At 36.2% G+C, this 17,556-nt stretch overlaps 1 protein-coding gene across 1 annotated transcript in view; it reads right to left on the minus strand.

The window, feature by feature from the left end:
• The window catches only part of LOC136030663 (girdin-like), a 260,328-nt gene that overhangs the window by 240,739 nt on the left and 2,033 nt on the right, over positions 1-17,556 (minus strand). Inside the window, exon 2 of the mRNA XM_065709731.1 lies at positions 11,071-11,265. Coding sequence (XP_065565803.1) covers positions 11,071-11,228 — 158 coding nt within the window. The 5' untranslated portion in view covers positions 11,229-11,265. The remainder of the gene's footprint in view (positions 1-11,070; positions 11,266-17,556) is intronic.

Here is a 17,556-nt window from a genome sequence, read left to right on the forward strand (position 1 = left end):
GATAATTCTTGGTGGGGAGAATAAGCACAAGTCGAAGATACGATACTGACATAACCGGACCGGATCCACTCTCTTTGGGGGATATGGGGGAGGATAGTTCAGAAAATTAGAAAAACTGAGGTATTTGTAACTTATGAACGGGTGATCAGGTCTGATATTTACCAGATCCGGTGACATTGGGGGGGAGATGGAAGGGGAAACCGGAAATCTTGGAAAACGTGGAAATTGAGGTATCTTTATCTTACGAATAGGTGATCAAATCTTAATGAAAATTGATATGTAGAAAGATCTTGTGTCTCAGATGCTCCATTTTCAATTCAAATCGAATCCGGGGACATAGTGGGGTTGAGGGTTGAAACAGAAATCTTGGAAAACGCTTAGAGCGGAGAGATCGGGATGAGACTTGATGGGAAGAAAAAACACAGATTGTCATAATTGAAACGGATTCGCTCTCTTTGGGGGAGTTGGGGAGGGGGAATTTCCAGTGCTTTGGCGAGCTCGGTGCTTCTGGACGTGCTAGGACGACAAAAATTGATAGGCATGTCAGGGACCCGTACAAATTGACTTGATGACAGTCGTTTCCCTGACTCGACCATCTGGGGGGCCGGAGGGAGAGAAAAAATTGAAAAAATTAACTTACGTGGGTGATCAGATCTTAATGAAATTTAATATTTAGAGGGACTTTGTGTCTCAGAGCTCTTATTTTAAATCCCGACCATATCTGGTGATATTGGGGGAGTTGGTGGGGGAAACGAGAAACCTTGGAGAACGCTTAGAGTGGAGAGATCGGTATGAAACTAGGTGAAAAAAATAAGCAAAAGTCCTAGATACGTGATTGACATAACCAGACTGAATCCGCTCTCTTTAGGGGAGTTGGGGGTGGTAATTCGGAAAAATTAAAAAAATTGAAGTATTTTTAACTTTTGAACGGGTGACCGGATCTTAATTAAATTTGATTTGATATTTAGAAGGAACTCATGTCTCAGAGCTGTTGGTGACATTGGGGGGAGTTGGAGGGGAATCCGGAAATCTTGGGAAACGCTTGGAGTGGAGAGATGGGGATGAAAATTTGTGGGTAGAATAAGCAAATGTCGTAGATACGTGATTGACGTAACCGGACTGGATCCGCTCTCTTTGGGGGAATTAGGGGGGTCTAGTTCTTTGTCGAGTCCGGTGCTTCTGGACATGCCAGGACAATGAAAATTGGTAGGCGTGTCAGGGACCTGCACAAATTGACTAGATAGTCGTTTTCCCTGATTTGACCATCTGGGGGGCTGAAGGGAGGGGGAAAATTAGAAAAAATGAGGTGTTTTTAACTTACGAGTGGGTGATCAAATCTTAAAGAATTTTGATATTTAGAAGGACCTCGTGTCTCAGAGCTCTTATTTTAAATGCCGACTGGCATTAAGCCTCTGATTTTCCTTTTAAAACAATCTATAGATTCTTAGAATTTTGCTAGAGCTCATGCCTTATGAGCTCTTGGATCTTCCGATCTCGTCACAAGTGCCATATGAGCTCTTAGCTGTTGTTTACATCTATGACGCATATAACATTACACAAAACACTTGAACATTTCAACCCCCCTCTCTCCTCAATTTAATTTGTAGGTCTATATTTTATTTATTGAATACAAATGAAGACGAGTAAGTTAACTTGAAAAAATAGCCTTACTTGCAAGAAAGTCCTGAGCGATTTTAGAAGCAAAGGAAGAGGAGTTATCCTAATTGCTAGGAGGGACGCTTCTAGCCCCTCAACATTTTGCTCTTTACGCTAAACTTTAATTTGCGCTTTACCGACAATTAATAAATTGTAAATTGCTATTTGCTGGAAGTTTGCATCAGTCATATCATATAAATCATACAAAACTGAAAATTCTTGATATATCTATAAATCCTCTGTTGCTTATGTGTTATTTGCATGATTTAGGACACTTTTCTCTGGGACAGCACGGATCTAATCCCCTCGGGGACAAATTTACTAAATCCTCCAGTCGAGTCTCCAAAGCCGCACCGACAACCGCGGGCGTGTCGCCGAAAATTTCAAGCACCGAATTATTTTAGAGATTATTGAGAGGCAAATATAATGCAAATCTGCTATCTAACAGCACATGCAAAAATTATGGATCCTCTCAATTTATTTTTGAATCTACTCGTCAACGATGGACTTTGGAGATTCATTTAAATGAATGTTTCTGACCTCTTCGTTACGCTGTAAAATTTCTAGTTAAAATTAGTTTTGACTAGCCATGATATTCCTCGAATACCCTATTTATAAATGTTTTACCATATGCAAAAATGCAGTTATTCTACAAAGGCCACAAAGCAAGGTGAAACAAATTTATAAGTAATAAAGCCCCCCTTCTCCCCCACCTAACATGTTTTTATACATATGTACATAAAAGCATGCGCAAAGAGGAAGAAATAAACTTATATATCCTTTCTTTGTCTTTCTCACAATCTTCTAGAAAATATTTACATTTGAAATAGCTATGAATTCCTTAAAAGATTTTTTAATTTAGATGAGGTTCTTGATCCTGATGCTCAATTGCCCATTGTGCAGATTGCTGTTAATCTGCAGCAGTATTTTGCTTCTGAAAGAAAATGTGAAAGACAAGTTTGACTTTCGCTTCCCAAGTGATGATCTAGGGGTGACTGCTGCACTTTTGGACTTCAAAACATTCAAGATAAATAATTTTGATGAGCATCTGAACCTTATCGATGGTTCACTGACAAGAAGGGAATTCTTGTGCAAAATGGTTAAGCCTCTTTTGCTGGCGGCTGACAGAAGGTGCTTTCATCTCATCTCCTGTAAACTAACTTTGTCCAATCAAGACTTCAGGTCCCTCCACTACAACTTTTAGGGAGCATTTTAGTGCAGTAGAAATTATTTTGTACGAAGAGGAGAGGTCATATAAAAGTATGAAGAGGAGGTTGTAATCTCTGGCACCGTCAGCGGCCTCAATCAGTTGTGTGAATACGGCTAGTGGGTTTTTTTCAGAATAGCAGTAACTCTACATCTCCTCATGATCATACATGAAAAAAATGAGGCAACTCAATCAAATAATGTGTCAGAACCACAATGTAGAACAGGATGAAAAAGTTGATGTGATTTGGCGTCAAGAAGATTTATATCTGGGCTTGGTAGCCCACGCCAGGAGATCAAAAGATCCCGTCCTAGTTGATACAATCAATCAAACCATTCCCTTCTGGAAAAGATATTCTACTCAGCTGCCATGAATGACAGCTTTGGCAAGAAATATTCTATCGTTGCCGGCAACAAGTGTCACAGCAGAAAGGGTGCAGGACTGATTGTTGCTGCTAAGCTCTATACTGCTCAGTTCTACGTTGGCTCCACATCGTGTAAACAAGCTTATTTTTATACCTGATAACTAAGAGCTTGTCAAAGCTTTAAAGGAGAGTGATAAAGTTTATTCTTAGATAAATGTTTTGAATTTCTTATCCTGCCGCCTCAAACTGTCTGAAGATCGATAAAATAGGGAATTTAAAACTTCAATTAAATTCTGAAATTTAAAGCAAGATTTAAAAATCTAATAGTATAGTATTTTTCTTTACAAGATGTTGCTCCTATTTCTTCTAACACCTGGGAACGAACAGTTCTTAAAGAACAACATGCTCAGTTTTCTGAAAATTGACCTAGTAAAAAAAAAAAAAATCAAATATTAAATTCTATATACTTAAGTAAAGCGTTGATCGTTTGATATTTTTACCCAGCATTTTCCAGTACGTCCACGACCGCAGTATCTTAATTGCTGAGATGGGAAGGAGAATACATACACTCTTTCATTATCAAAGCAGTTAGTTGATATGTTCAATTCTAAAGGTTTTACTCTTAATCACTCTTAAGTGAGAGGATTCAATCTTGAAGCAATAATAAACAATAACTTCTGTAGCGTAGAGAGTGAGGGGTTGAGAGATGGGGTATTCAAAGAAGTGGACTGCAGGTTGCAAGACCAGGAACTTCTGGTATGAAGTAAGATATAAAGATCAGATTCCATCGAGGTGTCATAAATTATCCATGGATTTATGGTGCAAGTAAATTTATCTAATTCAAATTTTCGAGCTTAATTTAGACTAGATTTTAAATCACCTTTGTCCGATTAATTCAAATATCAGGCAGTTTAAGGTCTCACTGTCGATAATTTGGGTTAAGAGGAACTTTTGTGAGAAGTTTATATTGATATCTCGTCCTTATTTTGTCTGTGGTTCGGTCATAGTAATGAAGCTAAAAAGGAATTGTGAACCGAAATCCGATAAAATCTAATACCGATTCAGTTTTCAAAACTTTTAAAAGTAGCCAAAAAAAAAATGTAAAAATAGAACAAACGCTGATCAATTGATGGCGCGCCGCCGATAATTTTTCGGCGTTACCGGTGGATCATCATCGCCAACGTAATTGTGTCCGCCCCCACTGAATTTTATTTCGGCGCAGCTTCGGAATCTATTCAGGACGTTTTGAAATGGCTTTCTTGAAATACTGATCCTGTGCCATGTGGGTGCAAAGCGTCAGTTTCAAGCCTCAAAATAGTCACCCCCAACCCCTTCGAGACTCATCTTGCTGACTTCGGTCAGTGATGAACAGTGTGATGATTAAGAAGGTACGGCATCCAGATAAATGGGAGCAGACACAATGAATGACTACAATAGGAACATCAAGAAATAGGCATAGGAACAGAGACATAAACGTCGTTAGAGGGGAAGAGACAGTACATTTCAGATTATCTTTTACTGAATTAACATTAATACGGCGAAAATTGCGAAAGCAATAGTTTTGTTTCTAGTTTGATAGGGCAAGGTAAATGAAAAAAACAGATACGTGACATGCACGCCGGACCCTGAGAATCCGTAGGTGAGCCTCCACCACCGAACGGGTAGGGAAGCAGAACTTCCAGCTTAACTTTATGTTTGTTTGATGTGTGTGTGTGTATTGTTTATTATGCATTGTGTACAGCTTAAAAACACGTTTACGCCTGTATTTTTCACAAATTTTCTGAGGAGCCCCCCTGAAACCTCTCCCTTTCTCCTGAAGGGTATACCTTACCCCAGATTTGTACCCCCCCCCCCTTCCCCAATCTAACTGCTGGAATTCCGTCTATGCCGCAGATACCATATCCTCTCGAGCTACTACAGGAAAATTTTGCTTTAATGTGTATATTTACAGTTTGGTTAGCAAAATTTACTATTTGTATTTGCCTTATTTAACTTGCAGTAAATCTATAAATCCTTGCATCACTAAATGTTTCCTTTTGAAAAGCATATTTGACTATTTCCCATTAAAATCCACATTTTTAATGACTTTAAACAAAGATAGAGTATTAGTACGTCGCAAGTCGACGAAACAGACAGAAACTTCGGTTCTTAGGATTCAGGGTTGAAAATTTGGTCAGTGAAGGGACGTGGTCGATAGAGGCGACGTGGGACTTTTATCTCTACATCAGCATACTGTACGAAATGTCTACTCAGAATAAAGTGGATGCAAACAAAATATTATATTTTTTCACAATTTAGAATCTTTTTTTGTGCACGTATAAGCGGTACCAACCCATTCTCTTTTCATTTTGTTATCAGTTCTATCGTGCAGCACTAGGAGGCCGTGCTTTGATTTTGAAGGGAATTATAGAAATAAAACGATATTCAGTGTAACACTCTCCGGAAAAACGACAATTAGTATGTAACCTCCTCCGGAAATGTATACACCCCATACCCTGATTTATACAAGAAAACCTCTTTTTTTAGAGTTCGTTTTTTTTAAACAAAGATACAAAGGGGAAAGTAATTTTCAAACTCTAGGAGTCAATTTTCCCTTCCAACTGGCATCCCTGGTAATTTATAATTAATTTAAGTTTCTGTCACAATGGTGTCAATAATTATTCGGATTTTCTGGATATTCTTTGTCAAACATTGCCCAGCGGATAAGTTAATAATTATAACTTTATTTTCCGAATACTTTCAAATTTAAAAAACGGTCGCTATTTAAATGTGAGGAATATCTCACAATGTGATGTTTCACAACCTGTGGTAATACTTTTACTTATCCTGTATCTTTTGCGTACCTTTAATTTTTGCTTCGGATTTTGTCCGCTGATATCAATGCTCTTTATTAATATAAATCGACGAACCCACAAACAAATCAATTTAATAGAAAATCATGAATAATATTTCTATAAATCACGCACACTATAAGTTCAGTAAAACAAATTAAATCTTACAGTCAAATCCATTCAAAATCACAAGCAAATGAATAGCGCTATACCCAGGGCTATTAGATTAGAGCTTGGTTCAATTTTGAGACTCCTGTGTCTCCATATTGTCAGCAATGAGCATCCTGTACAGGGTGTGGGGTTGGCAGAAGTGGAGGGGGATATGTACTGGAGCATTAGAGGTGAATCTGGCTGAAAAAAGAGTGTATACGTCATTCACCTTCGCCCACCCGAAAGCCTGATTACGCTGTAATACAGTCGTCTGCAGTAGCTCATTGCTGACAATATGAGTAAAAGCCGAGTACCAGCACTTATATCTATGATTGTTTAACGTGTGTTTACTGTTTATAATGTATTGTGTAATGTTTTCGAATTCGTCAGGTAGCGCGTTTTTTAACTAGTTACTTTTCTTCCCTACCCACTTGAATAGCAGCTACTTCAATAGCATCCCTTCTTGACCCCCCCCCCCCGAATAAACATACTGTAGCTACGCCCCTGTCCTTACGTAACACTGATCCGATCATGAATTGACCATAAATGAATAATAAGGCTAGATTTTTTTGTTGTTTTTTTTTTCTTCTTTTTTTTAGCACTGAGGACGACTTGGCGGAGGTCCTTGTCGAAATATTTGCTTGATTTTCAACTTCATATTTTGCTACTGGTTGACAAAATCCTCGTTTTTTCACCTATATGATTTTTCTCTCTTCATTTATTATTTCCCTTCTTGTTTTCATACGTCATGAATTCCATTCTCGGTTATTCTACAGGCAGAAGACGATTCTGCTTTACTTCACCCTTTATCGTAAAAGCAAAGCCAAACTTTAGAAGGGTATGGTCCCAGTAGGCACTTAGCAACTTACTTTAGGGTGTGGTAAACCAAAATAACGCACAAACAGGCAAACATCTTGATGATATAAGATACTAGGATGATAAATCCGTAAAATTTCGAGATCTTGGCAAAAAACTAGGCCCAAAGCCCCCCTCCATACCTAGCTGAAGCGCACAAGTCTGACTTATAGGAGAGAGACCAACATAATTTACCAAAAGGCGAAAACTAAAAGACCTCAAAAGGGTTTTAGTACCAAGAGTTTCTTGGTACTTGAAATTTATACTGAGGAGAAATTCTCTTAACGCTTAGGCGCTGGTATATTACAATGGAGAATTTAACTGCGGAGGAGGGGGTATATTTTACACATTCTTTTCGAAGAAAATATTCCGATTAGTGTATTATTTTCATTATTTTCTAGCTGAGCTTGTTTGAATCAACCTTAAGACCGAACGCTACCCTCTCCCCGCTTGTATAAGCAGGTATCAGTTATGTCAACGCAAGTTCACAGCGGAGACAGATCCAAAACCTCGTCAATTGAAAGGTGAATGACAACGACGCACGCTACTAGGCAATACATGATCCAATTTGACAAAATCATTAATCACGAAACTATGTGCTCTTACTCACATAATAAAAAAGAACAAAATTGACAAGAAAAAAACCTCGAAATCAAGTTCATTGACGTGGAAAAGGAAATAAATTGGATGCTTTTAACTTACAGCATCAAATAATGCCAAACCGCAAGGTCTTTAAATGCTGCCAAATAGAAGTTAACTGTTTACAATAGCTTTGCTGTAAGTGAGCTATGGTAGAGCTTCAAAATGTGTAAAAACATCAGTACTATTGTTGTTGTCAAACATTCTTCAAACCAGAGGAAGTCTAAACCCAATTTCATAACCTCTCATCAAAGATGTAAATCAAAAGACAGTGTTAGTATCTGTCAAAAAGGCAAATCTATAACATCTCAGATGTGGCTAAGGGTGTAAGTTAACAGCCTAAAGGGCCCCAAAGAGAGTGGATCCAGTCGGGTTACGCAAATCATCTACCTACGACATTTGCGTATTCTACCCACCAAGTTTCATCCCGATCTCTCCACTCTAAGCGCTTTCCAAGATTTCCGGTTTCCTCCTCCAAATCCCCCCTATGTCAGCAGATCTGATCGGGATTTAAGATAAGAGCTTCTTAGACATGAGTTTCTTCTAAGTATCAAATTAAAAAATACCTCAAATTTTCTAGTTTTTCGGAATTAACACCCCTCCAACTCCCCCAAAAGAGCGGATTCGGTCTGGTTATATCAATCGCGTATCTAGAGCTTGTGCTTATTCTTCCCAGCAAGTTTCATCCTGATCTCTCCGCTCTAAGCGTTTTCCAAGATTTCCGGTTCCCCCGACTCCCCCCAATGACACTGGATCCGGTCGGGATTTAAATAAGAGATCTGAGTAACGAGGTCAATCTAAATATAAAATTTCATAAAGACCCGATCGATCCTTTGCAAGTTAAAAATACCTCATTTTTTCTAATTTTTCAGAATTAACCCTCCCCCCAACTCCCCCAAAGAGAGCGAATCCGTTCTGGCTATATCAAAGCCAGAACGGGTTTGATTCGGAATCTAGGACTCGTGCCTATTTTTCCTACCAAGTTTCGTCCCGATCCCTCCACTCTAAGTGTATTCCAATATTTAAGGTTTTCCCCACCAACTCCTTCCAATATTACCGTATCCGATCAGGATTTAAAATAAGAGCTCTGAGACACGATATCCTTCTAAATATCAAATTTCATTATAATCTGATTACTCCTTCGTAGGTTAAAAATACCTCATTTTTTCTAATTTTCCATAATTAATCCCGATCCCTCCGCTCAAAGCGTTTTCCAAGATTTTAGGTTCCCCCCTCCAACTCCCCCAAATGCCACCAGATCCGGTCGAGATTTAAAATGAGAGCTCTGACACACGATATTCTTCTAAATTTCAAATTTCATTAAGATCCGATCACAAGGTTCGTAAGTTAAAAATACCTCATTTTTTCTAATTTTTCCGAATTAACCATCCCCCACTCTCCCCCCACCAGATGGTCGAACCTGTTGAAACGAGAGAAACTTTTTCTAATTTAATCTAGTCTGGTTCCTGATGCGCCTGCGAAATTTCGTCGTCCTAGCTTATCTGGAAGTGCTTAAACTAGCAAAACCGGGACCAACAGAATTTGTGATCGCTATATGGCACTTGGTATTTATCAAGTGCCATGAAAACGTGGTTATATTGATTCTAAATGCGAAATATTCTTACTTTTATGTAATTCTGCTTAACATTTCAGGTGATAAAAGTTAAAGGGAACTTCGACTGCAAACTAATCCGGTTGGATTGATTCACTAAGTGCTATTTTTATACAACAAACCAGAACTGTTTTTAATAAAGAGGTTCTCTATCAATCTAACTAAAAAAACAAGTAGTTAAAACAAAATATAACACAATAAGCCCTTTATAATGACACAATAAGATTTTTATAATGAAATGGTCAATCAATATTCGCCAGTAACCAATCTTTTAAGACGAGAAGAAATAAAGTCAAATAAAAATTCAAACTGAAAACAAACGGAAAATACCTTTAATAAATTAATGAGGCCCAAAACAAACCAAATTTACAATGAACAATCAAGTCAAACTCAAAACGAAAAGAAATTACCACAAACAGGTGAAGAGATAATACCGCCCATGCCTTCTATAGGCCAGAGCAACATTTGCTCTATACTGAAAACAATTTAAACTTCGAGGACTCTATGCCACAATTAAACAATTTTGCCACAAAACGAGCTAAAACACTACTGAGGAAAAACTCGGAAATAGCTGCCACTATACAGCTATTCAAAAATCTATTTATATCCTCTTCAACTGTCAGGGCCCTTAGTCCCTCCCATCAGTAGCATATCTATTTCTAAACATGTATACTCTTCCATACAAGATCAATTGTTGTTGGAGACTTTCTCTGATAACCAATTTATAAGTGCTAAACTATAATGCCAAATTGCACGTCAACTGTCAGGGGGGGGGATGAATCTACTTTTATGAATGGGGTAGAGCTAAAGCCTCAAAAGCGAAATTTAAGACAACAATTTTCAAATTTTTAATGTCTGGTCCTTCAAGTCAATTTTGGAGTACAGGAGAAAATGTCCCTAGCTTCCCTTCATTTGGATAAATATACTTATTTAAAACTAAGCTTGAATTATACGTTTACAGGAGGGGAGAGGGGTTTTACTACTAGGTTCACAGGGGTCTTGCTTAACACTAGATCTTAGTCAGAAACTGACATTTTTATATTAAAACACAGCAATAAAACTTGACTTTTATTATAAAGGCTGTACTTTTAATGGAGATAAAACATCTATCTCAAATTCAGGAAAATGCCATTTCTTGCATAAACAAATCACACCACACAAACTTTTATCCATAAAGCATTGTTCCATTAAAGTTTAACTTACAGGTTAACAGCAATTGCTTGATGGGGGGAAAACACCCCTCCCATGCTAATTAGGATAACACTGACTATGGTAATAAAAATAAACTATTAGGATAATCCCAACTATGGTATTAAAAACAAAACTAGTTCGTTCCAGTTGAAGCAAAAAAAAATGTAAAAACTTAGAAACATAGATTATCTTATATATGAACAAACTATCCTCCTTCAACTGTCCACTCTTTATACTAAAGTTTGATTTTAGAAAGCCAAGATAAATACTTGAGAAAATCCTGAAGTTCATCAAATTTTGCCAGTTGGAAATTTTGAGAGTTTTATTTACTGAGTTTGAAAACATTTGAATCAGAAATTCTAAAAGCAACTACTAATAAATTTGTCACAAAGCATTGTAATAGAAGGAGAGTTGAGGTGGATTGCAGCCCCCCATCATACCCAGGATAATTTCTGTCAGTTTGTTTTAATGCCACTTTTTCATACTACACTAACCTCACATTGTTTATCATCAAAATTTTGAAGTTTCATAATTTCATAAAAAAAAAAAAAACAAGAATACTTACATTTGGTTTAAAACTTCCTCTAAAAATGGACCATTGGCCAAATCCAGATAATCCAACTCTTTCTCAGATTTCCCATTCTTGGAGAAACTGTTAAGCCAACACACAAGGGCACTATTCATAAATTCAGTCACAGCTAATGGCTCATCAACACTGGCCATCTTACAAAGCTTTTATGATTTACTGATGGTCCATGATCTGCATAGAGGAAATAAAATACTTTAGATGAAATTTCAAATTGAGACCATTTCTTTGTTATCTTTTTCCAACTTATATAAAACCAAAAGAAAGCAACAAAACAGAATTTAACACATTAATCTTACTTGAACCATTCTGAAACCAACTTGATTAATTGTGATACTTTATATAAATAAGATATTAGTATCTAACCACTTGCTTAGCATAAATTTATAAATTCATAGTGACATTCTCTAAAAATATGGGTTACCTCTGCCTATATTCTGTAAAATGTCAATTACTAACTTTTATCTGTGAGGCCAGTTTCAACTAAATGCATGCTAAAATCTGTTACTCAAAACTCAGCTAATTTCAAAAGATAACAAAACATTCATCATTTAAAATTTGGAGTATTTTGACATAATAAAGAAATAAAATAGCAAACGAAAATTTGGTCACTTAATGCTCTTTTTTAATAAAAGACCTTTAGAACTAAGGATATGGCAAACCCAAAATGAAGCCTGAAACACTTTCCTTGGGCACCATTTGAGTAGCAGTGCAGTTTAACCCCTCTTCTGCACCAAACATTATAATAAAAGAATTGCTTCATCATATACAGAAAATGCTATCTATTTATTTATTTGAATTAAAAATAGAATAATCCATAGGCTTCTCAAATAAATAAAAAACTTATAAGACAACTAATACTAATACTAATAACTAATAAAAACTAATAAGACAACATGCCATACTAAAACTACAAATGCTATGTTCCTATATACCACTTTTCATTAAAGGAGATCCCTATCTAGCTGTTTAGAAATTGCAATACATTTCACTGAAACTAGGACTGGCGCAAGGGGATGGTGAAGTGGGGCAACCACCCAAGTCCCAATGCTTGTCCAGGCCCCATGCAGAGCTCATTCATTATATTAATATATCATAGGGCCTAGTTTATGATCTAGCAAGTATAGCTTCAGACTCACAATCTGATGTGTCCCATTGTGACCCAACAAAACAACAAACAGTCTTAATATTAGCAGGGTAAATAGCGCCAAAGGCTTTACAAAGTTAAATTTGTCCAATGGTTCAAGCTCCAAACATTTTACCACCATCACCATCTCCAAACGTTTTACTTGTGCTATGTTGGGTTGCCTGAGGCAAATTATTAATAAACAGAAAATAAAATTGGCCAAGTAGCTAGCCTGTAGGATTCCAATCAAACCATTACACTCCTCAGATAGCACCTTGCCACACATAGCTTTCTGCAACCTATCTGTTAGGTAATCCATAATTTAAGCCGAAGTCCTGCATCTAATTTAAATCAAACAATTTAGTATTTTTTCAACAGAAGATGCACTGAAGCCTAGTCAACTGCCTTAAAAATTAATATACATCCAATCAAACGTTTGAGCTGAGTCAACCTTTATTTGAGAATAATTATTTGTACCTCCATAAGTTGTGTGCTACAAGACTTACTGCATCAAAAACAATCCTCCCCTGTACACTGCAGATAACTGTCAAAATAATTTTAGGCCAAGTTGACAAACTTTCAATGGATTTTTCTTACAGTTGCTTCTGTTTTAAGCATCCCCCCCCCCCACCTCATCATGCTTATATCCAAAAGTTTGCTCATTTACATTGTTATGTTTGTACTTATTATTCATCAAAAACTGGTTAAAATGCCATTCAAAGTCAATATGAAAAAAAGATCAGCAACATTTGCATATAGTCTGGGGATAACAAGGCATTATGAAGGAAGGAGTGCAGTTAACATGGATGTTCTCTGAAAATGCAATCAATAAAAAGATTTCTTACAAAAATATAACTGTTCAAAATAGGGATGAAACCTTTTAATCGACAGTGAATCAAATATAAAATTTTAACTGAATATTTCAGACACATATACAATGCCCATCATCAGCAGTAAAAAACTAAAAAACATCAATTAAAACAACAAAATTTATACCCAATAAACTAATTACATATAGTTTATTGCTCTCATTATTTTTCAATGCAACAGCAGAAGCAAATCTCCTTGACCTTTTTGGTTCCAGTTCATTAGATGTATCAAACAGTTCGTGGTAATCAAACAGTTCGTGGTAACGAACTGTAGTAAGGAGCGATCCGGCTAGATAGTAACCAAAACTCTAAAAAATTGAATTTTGATATCAATAGCTACATCAAAAGAATCGCTTTTTAATGCTGATTTTAAATATATAAGTTTCATCAAGTTTAGTCTTACCCATCAAAAGTTACGAGCCTGAGAAAATTTGCCTTATTTAGGAAAATAGGGGAAAACACCCCCCAAAAGTCGTACGATCTAAACAAAAATAACACCATCAGATTCAGCGTATCAGAGAACCCTACTGTAGAAGTTTCAAGTTCCTATCTACAAAAATGTGGAATTTTGTATTTTTTGCAAGAAGACAAATCATGGGTACGTGTTTATTTGTTTGTTTTTTGTTTTGTTTTTTCCCAGGGGTCATCGTATCGACCAAGTGGTCCTAGAATGTCGCAAGAGGGCTCATTCTAACGGAAATGAAAAGTTCTAGTGCTCTTTTTAAGTGACCAAAAAAATTGGAGGGCATCTAGGCCCCCTCCCACGCTCATTTTTTCCCAAAGTCAACGGATCAAAATTCTGAGATAGCCATTTTGTTCAGCATAGTCGAAAACCATAATAACTATGTCTTTGGGGATGACTTACTCCCCCACAGTCCCTGGGGGAGGGGCTACAAGTTACAAACTTCGACCAGTGTTTACATATAATAATGGTTATTGGAAAGTGTACAGACGTTTTCAGGGGGATTTTTTTGGTTTTGGGGGTAGGGTTGGGGGAGGGGGCTAGGTGGGAGGATCTTTCTTTGAAGAAATATGCCATGGGGGAAGAAAAATTTAATGAAAAGGGCGCAGGGCGCAGGACGAATCTGGTCACGTTAGAAAAAAAACGTCAAATTCAGAGCTTAATATACAATGCTGGGTGTTCAGAGCCTCTCTATTATGGAGTATAATTTGAAAATAACACAACTATACGAGCGATAAAACATATATACCACAACCATAACTCAACTAACGAAAGAACTGCTAAGAGATAATACAACTGTAAAGCGAAAACAGGTGAAAACTAACGGGAAAATAAACGAACTAAGAGGTGGAAGGGGCCCAGAGAAAAAATACAATCCTTTTCCAATTTTGAGCCTAACTTCCGCAAAGGAGTAATAATGTCAGAAGCTCCGAAATACCGAATTATTTTCTTTTCAAACAGTTCGTGGTAACGAACTGTAGTAAGGAGCGACCCGGCTCAACAGTAGACGAAACTCTAAAAAACGGAATTTTGATGCTAAAATATACATCAAAAGAATCAGAGTTTCATGCTGATTTTAAATATGTACGTTTCATCAAATTTAGTCTTTGTCATCAAAAGTTACGAGCCTGAGAAAATTTGCCTTATTTTAGAAATAGGGGGAAACACCCCCTAAAAGTCACAGAATCTTAACGAAAATCACACAATGGCATTCGGCGTATCAGAGAACCCTGTAGTAAAATTTACAAGCTCCTATCTACAAAAATGTGGAATTTCGTATTTTTTGCCAGAAGACAAACCACGGGTGCGTGTTTATTTGTTTGTTTTTTTTTGTTTTTTTCCCCAGGGGTCATCGTATCGACCAAGTGGTCCTAGAATGTCGCAAGAGGGCTCATTCTGACGGAAATGAAAAGTTCTAGTGCCCTTTTTAAGTGACCAAAAAATTGGAGAGCACCTAGGCCCCCTCCCACGCTCATTTTTTTCCAAAGTCAACAGATCAAAATTTTGAGATAGCCGTTTTGTTCTGCATAGTCAAAAACCATAATAACTATGTCTTTGGGAATGACTTAATCCCCCTATGTGGGAGGATCTTTCCATGGAGAAATATGTCATGGGGGAACAGAAATTCAATGAAAAGGGCGCAGGATTTTCTAAAATTACTATAAAAAAAACAATGAAAAAATCAACATGGAAAAGTTTTTTTTCAACTGAAAGTAAAGAATAGCATTGAAACTTAAAACGAACAGAAATTATTACGCATATGAGGGGTTCTAAAAATACTTTAGCATAAAGAGCGAGGTATTTAGGAGGAGATAAATACCTCACTCTTTATGCTATAGTATTTTTAGTAATTTCAACTATTTGTTCTATGGCCTTTCTGATTCAGGGGTCATTCTTAAAGAATTGGGACAAAACTTACGATTTAGTGTAAAGAACGAGGTATTAACGAGGGTACAAACCCTCTCATATACATAATAAAAATTAAAGAATATAAAAGTTTGTTACGTAAGATAATTCTTAAGTTACATATATTTTTTACTAATAGAAAAATTCGTTAAAAATCAAAATTTATAGTTACCTTTTTATGTAACCGAAAAATTGCATGGCAACTAGGCCTCCTTTCCCATCCCTTATTTCTCAAAATCGTCTGATCAAAACTAAGAGAAAGCCATTTAGCCAAAAAAGGAATTAATATGCAAATTTCATTTTAATAATTTATGTGTGGAGAGCCAAAATCAAACATGCATTAATTCAAAAACGTTCAGAAATTATATAAAAAAAAACTAGCTTTTTTAACTGAAAGTAAGGAGCGACATTAAAACTTAAAACGAACAGAAATTACTCCGTATATGAAATGGGTTGTCCCCTCCGCAATCCCTCGCTCTTTACGCTAAAGCTTTTAATTGTATTAAAAAGCAGAATTGTGGCAAAGAGTCAAACTTTGGCGTAAAGAGCGAGGGATTGCAGAGGGGACAACCCATTTCATATACGGAGTAATTTCTGTTCGTTTTAAGTTTTAATGTCGCTCCTTACTTTCAGTTAAAAAAACTAGTTTTTTTTTATGTAATCTGAAATAGCAGGTAGATGTTTTTTGTTCTTTACCATGTGTTCTAGGGCTGAGGGAAAAACTTGAAAGAATTTTACAAAATAGTGATTTGAAGGTAGCTTTAAGACGTAGTAATACTTTGGCAAGCTTTTTAAATTCTGGAAAGGATTAAACTTCTATAGAGCAGCCAAGTGGGGTTTATAAAATCCCATGTACTTGTGGAAGCTCTTATGTGAGACATACTAACCAAAATTTGAAAATGAGATTACTACAACATCATAATTCTATTTCATCATCCTTAAAGCAAAATTCCTAACCTGGAGATTTCACATCAGCTCTATCATAACCCAAATCATTTTTACCCAAATCACTTTTTTTTATTTGTGAATGTCTCTTTGATTTCTAGGGACCAAGGTTTGAAGCAAATTTTCAGGGAAACAATTGAAATTAAAAAAAAATTATTTGAAAATAATTCAATAAACAGAGACAAAAGTGAATTTGGATTGAATTCAATTTATGATAATTTACTGAGGTCAAATAAAGAAAATCTCAGTTCATCCAAGAGCTTTGACCTCTGTCCACCTTATATTTCAGATAAATCTACTGAACCAGAACGAAAAAGGTCAAGGAGATTTGCTTCTGCTATTGCATAAAAAAAACGAGAGTAATAAACTATATGTAATTAGTTTATTGGGTATAGATTTTGTAGTTTTAGTTTTACTACTAATGATGGACACTATATATGTGTCCAAAATATTCAGTTAAAATTTTATATTAGGTTCACTGTTGATTAAAAGGTTTCATCCCTATTTTGATCTGTCATATTTTTGTCATGGAAAGGCAGTGCCTTCTTTGAATTTATCTAAAAATTTCTGAGTGCAATGAAATAAAAGTTTTAGTATTATACCATTTAGATCATAAGAGAGGATAACCTAACAGTGCTACCATTATTTGTACCACCGACCTATTTCTGAAAATTTCACTTTTAGAGCACACAGTTTGTCTCAGGTCATCAAAGGCCAGTGCTCTCCTGACATGATACTTCAAAAAACCTTGTCAGGTCAAATCTAGACTGTAAACATTCCTTAAAGTTTTATTTTTAACAACTCAACCCCAAAATTAGCAAAGAACCCATCATCAAAAATGTGAAATATTTTTACATGGCACAGATATGAAATAGTCACAAAAAAAATAGCATCTTATGCTCTTCCCAAGTATAATAAACACTCACTAACTCTTTCCTTACCACTAATTGAGGCCCTGTTTTATCTTTAACTGGGACTAGTCTAGATTTACTATTCCTACTCATTTTTTTTTATTATGTCAATGCAATCTTTTACTTATATGCCATCTTGCTGTGTCTGCCAGTTCTTCAGCAATTTTATTCCTGGTCTCCACATAACACCTCTTTCATATTTTCTTTTTCTACTTCCTTTTATTTTCATGTAATCTATTGCTCAAA

This window comes from Artemia franciscana, chromosome 8 (genome assembly GCF_032884065.1).
Source record: "Artemia franciscana chromosome 8, ASM3288406v1, whole genome shotgun sequence".
Classification (NCBI taxonomy): Eukaryota; Metazoa; Arthropoda; class Branchiopoda; order Anostraca; family Artemiidae; genus Artemia; species Artemia franciscana.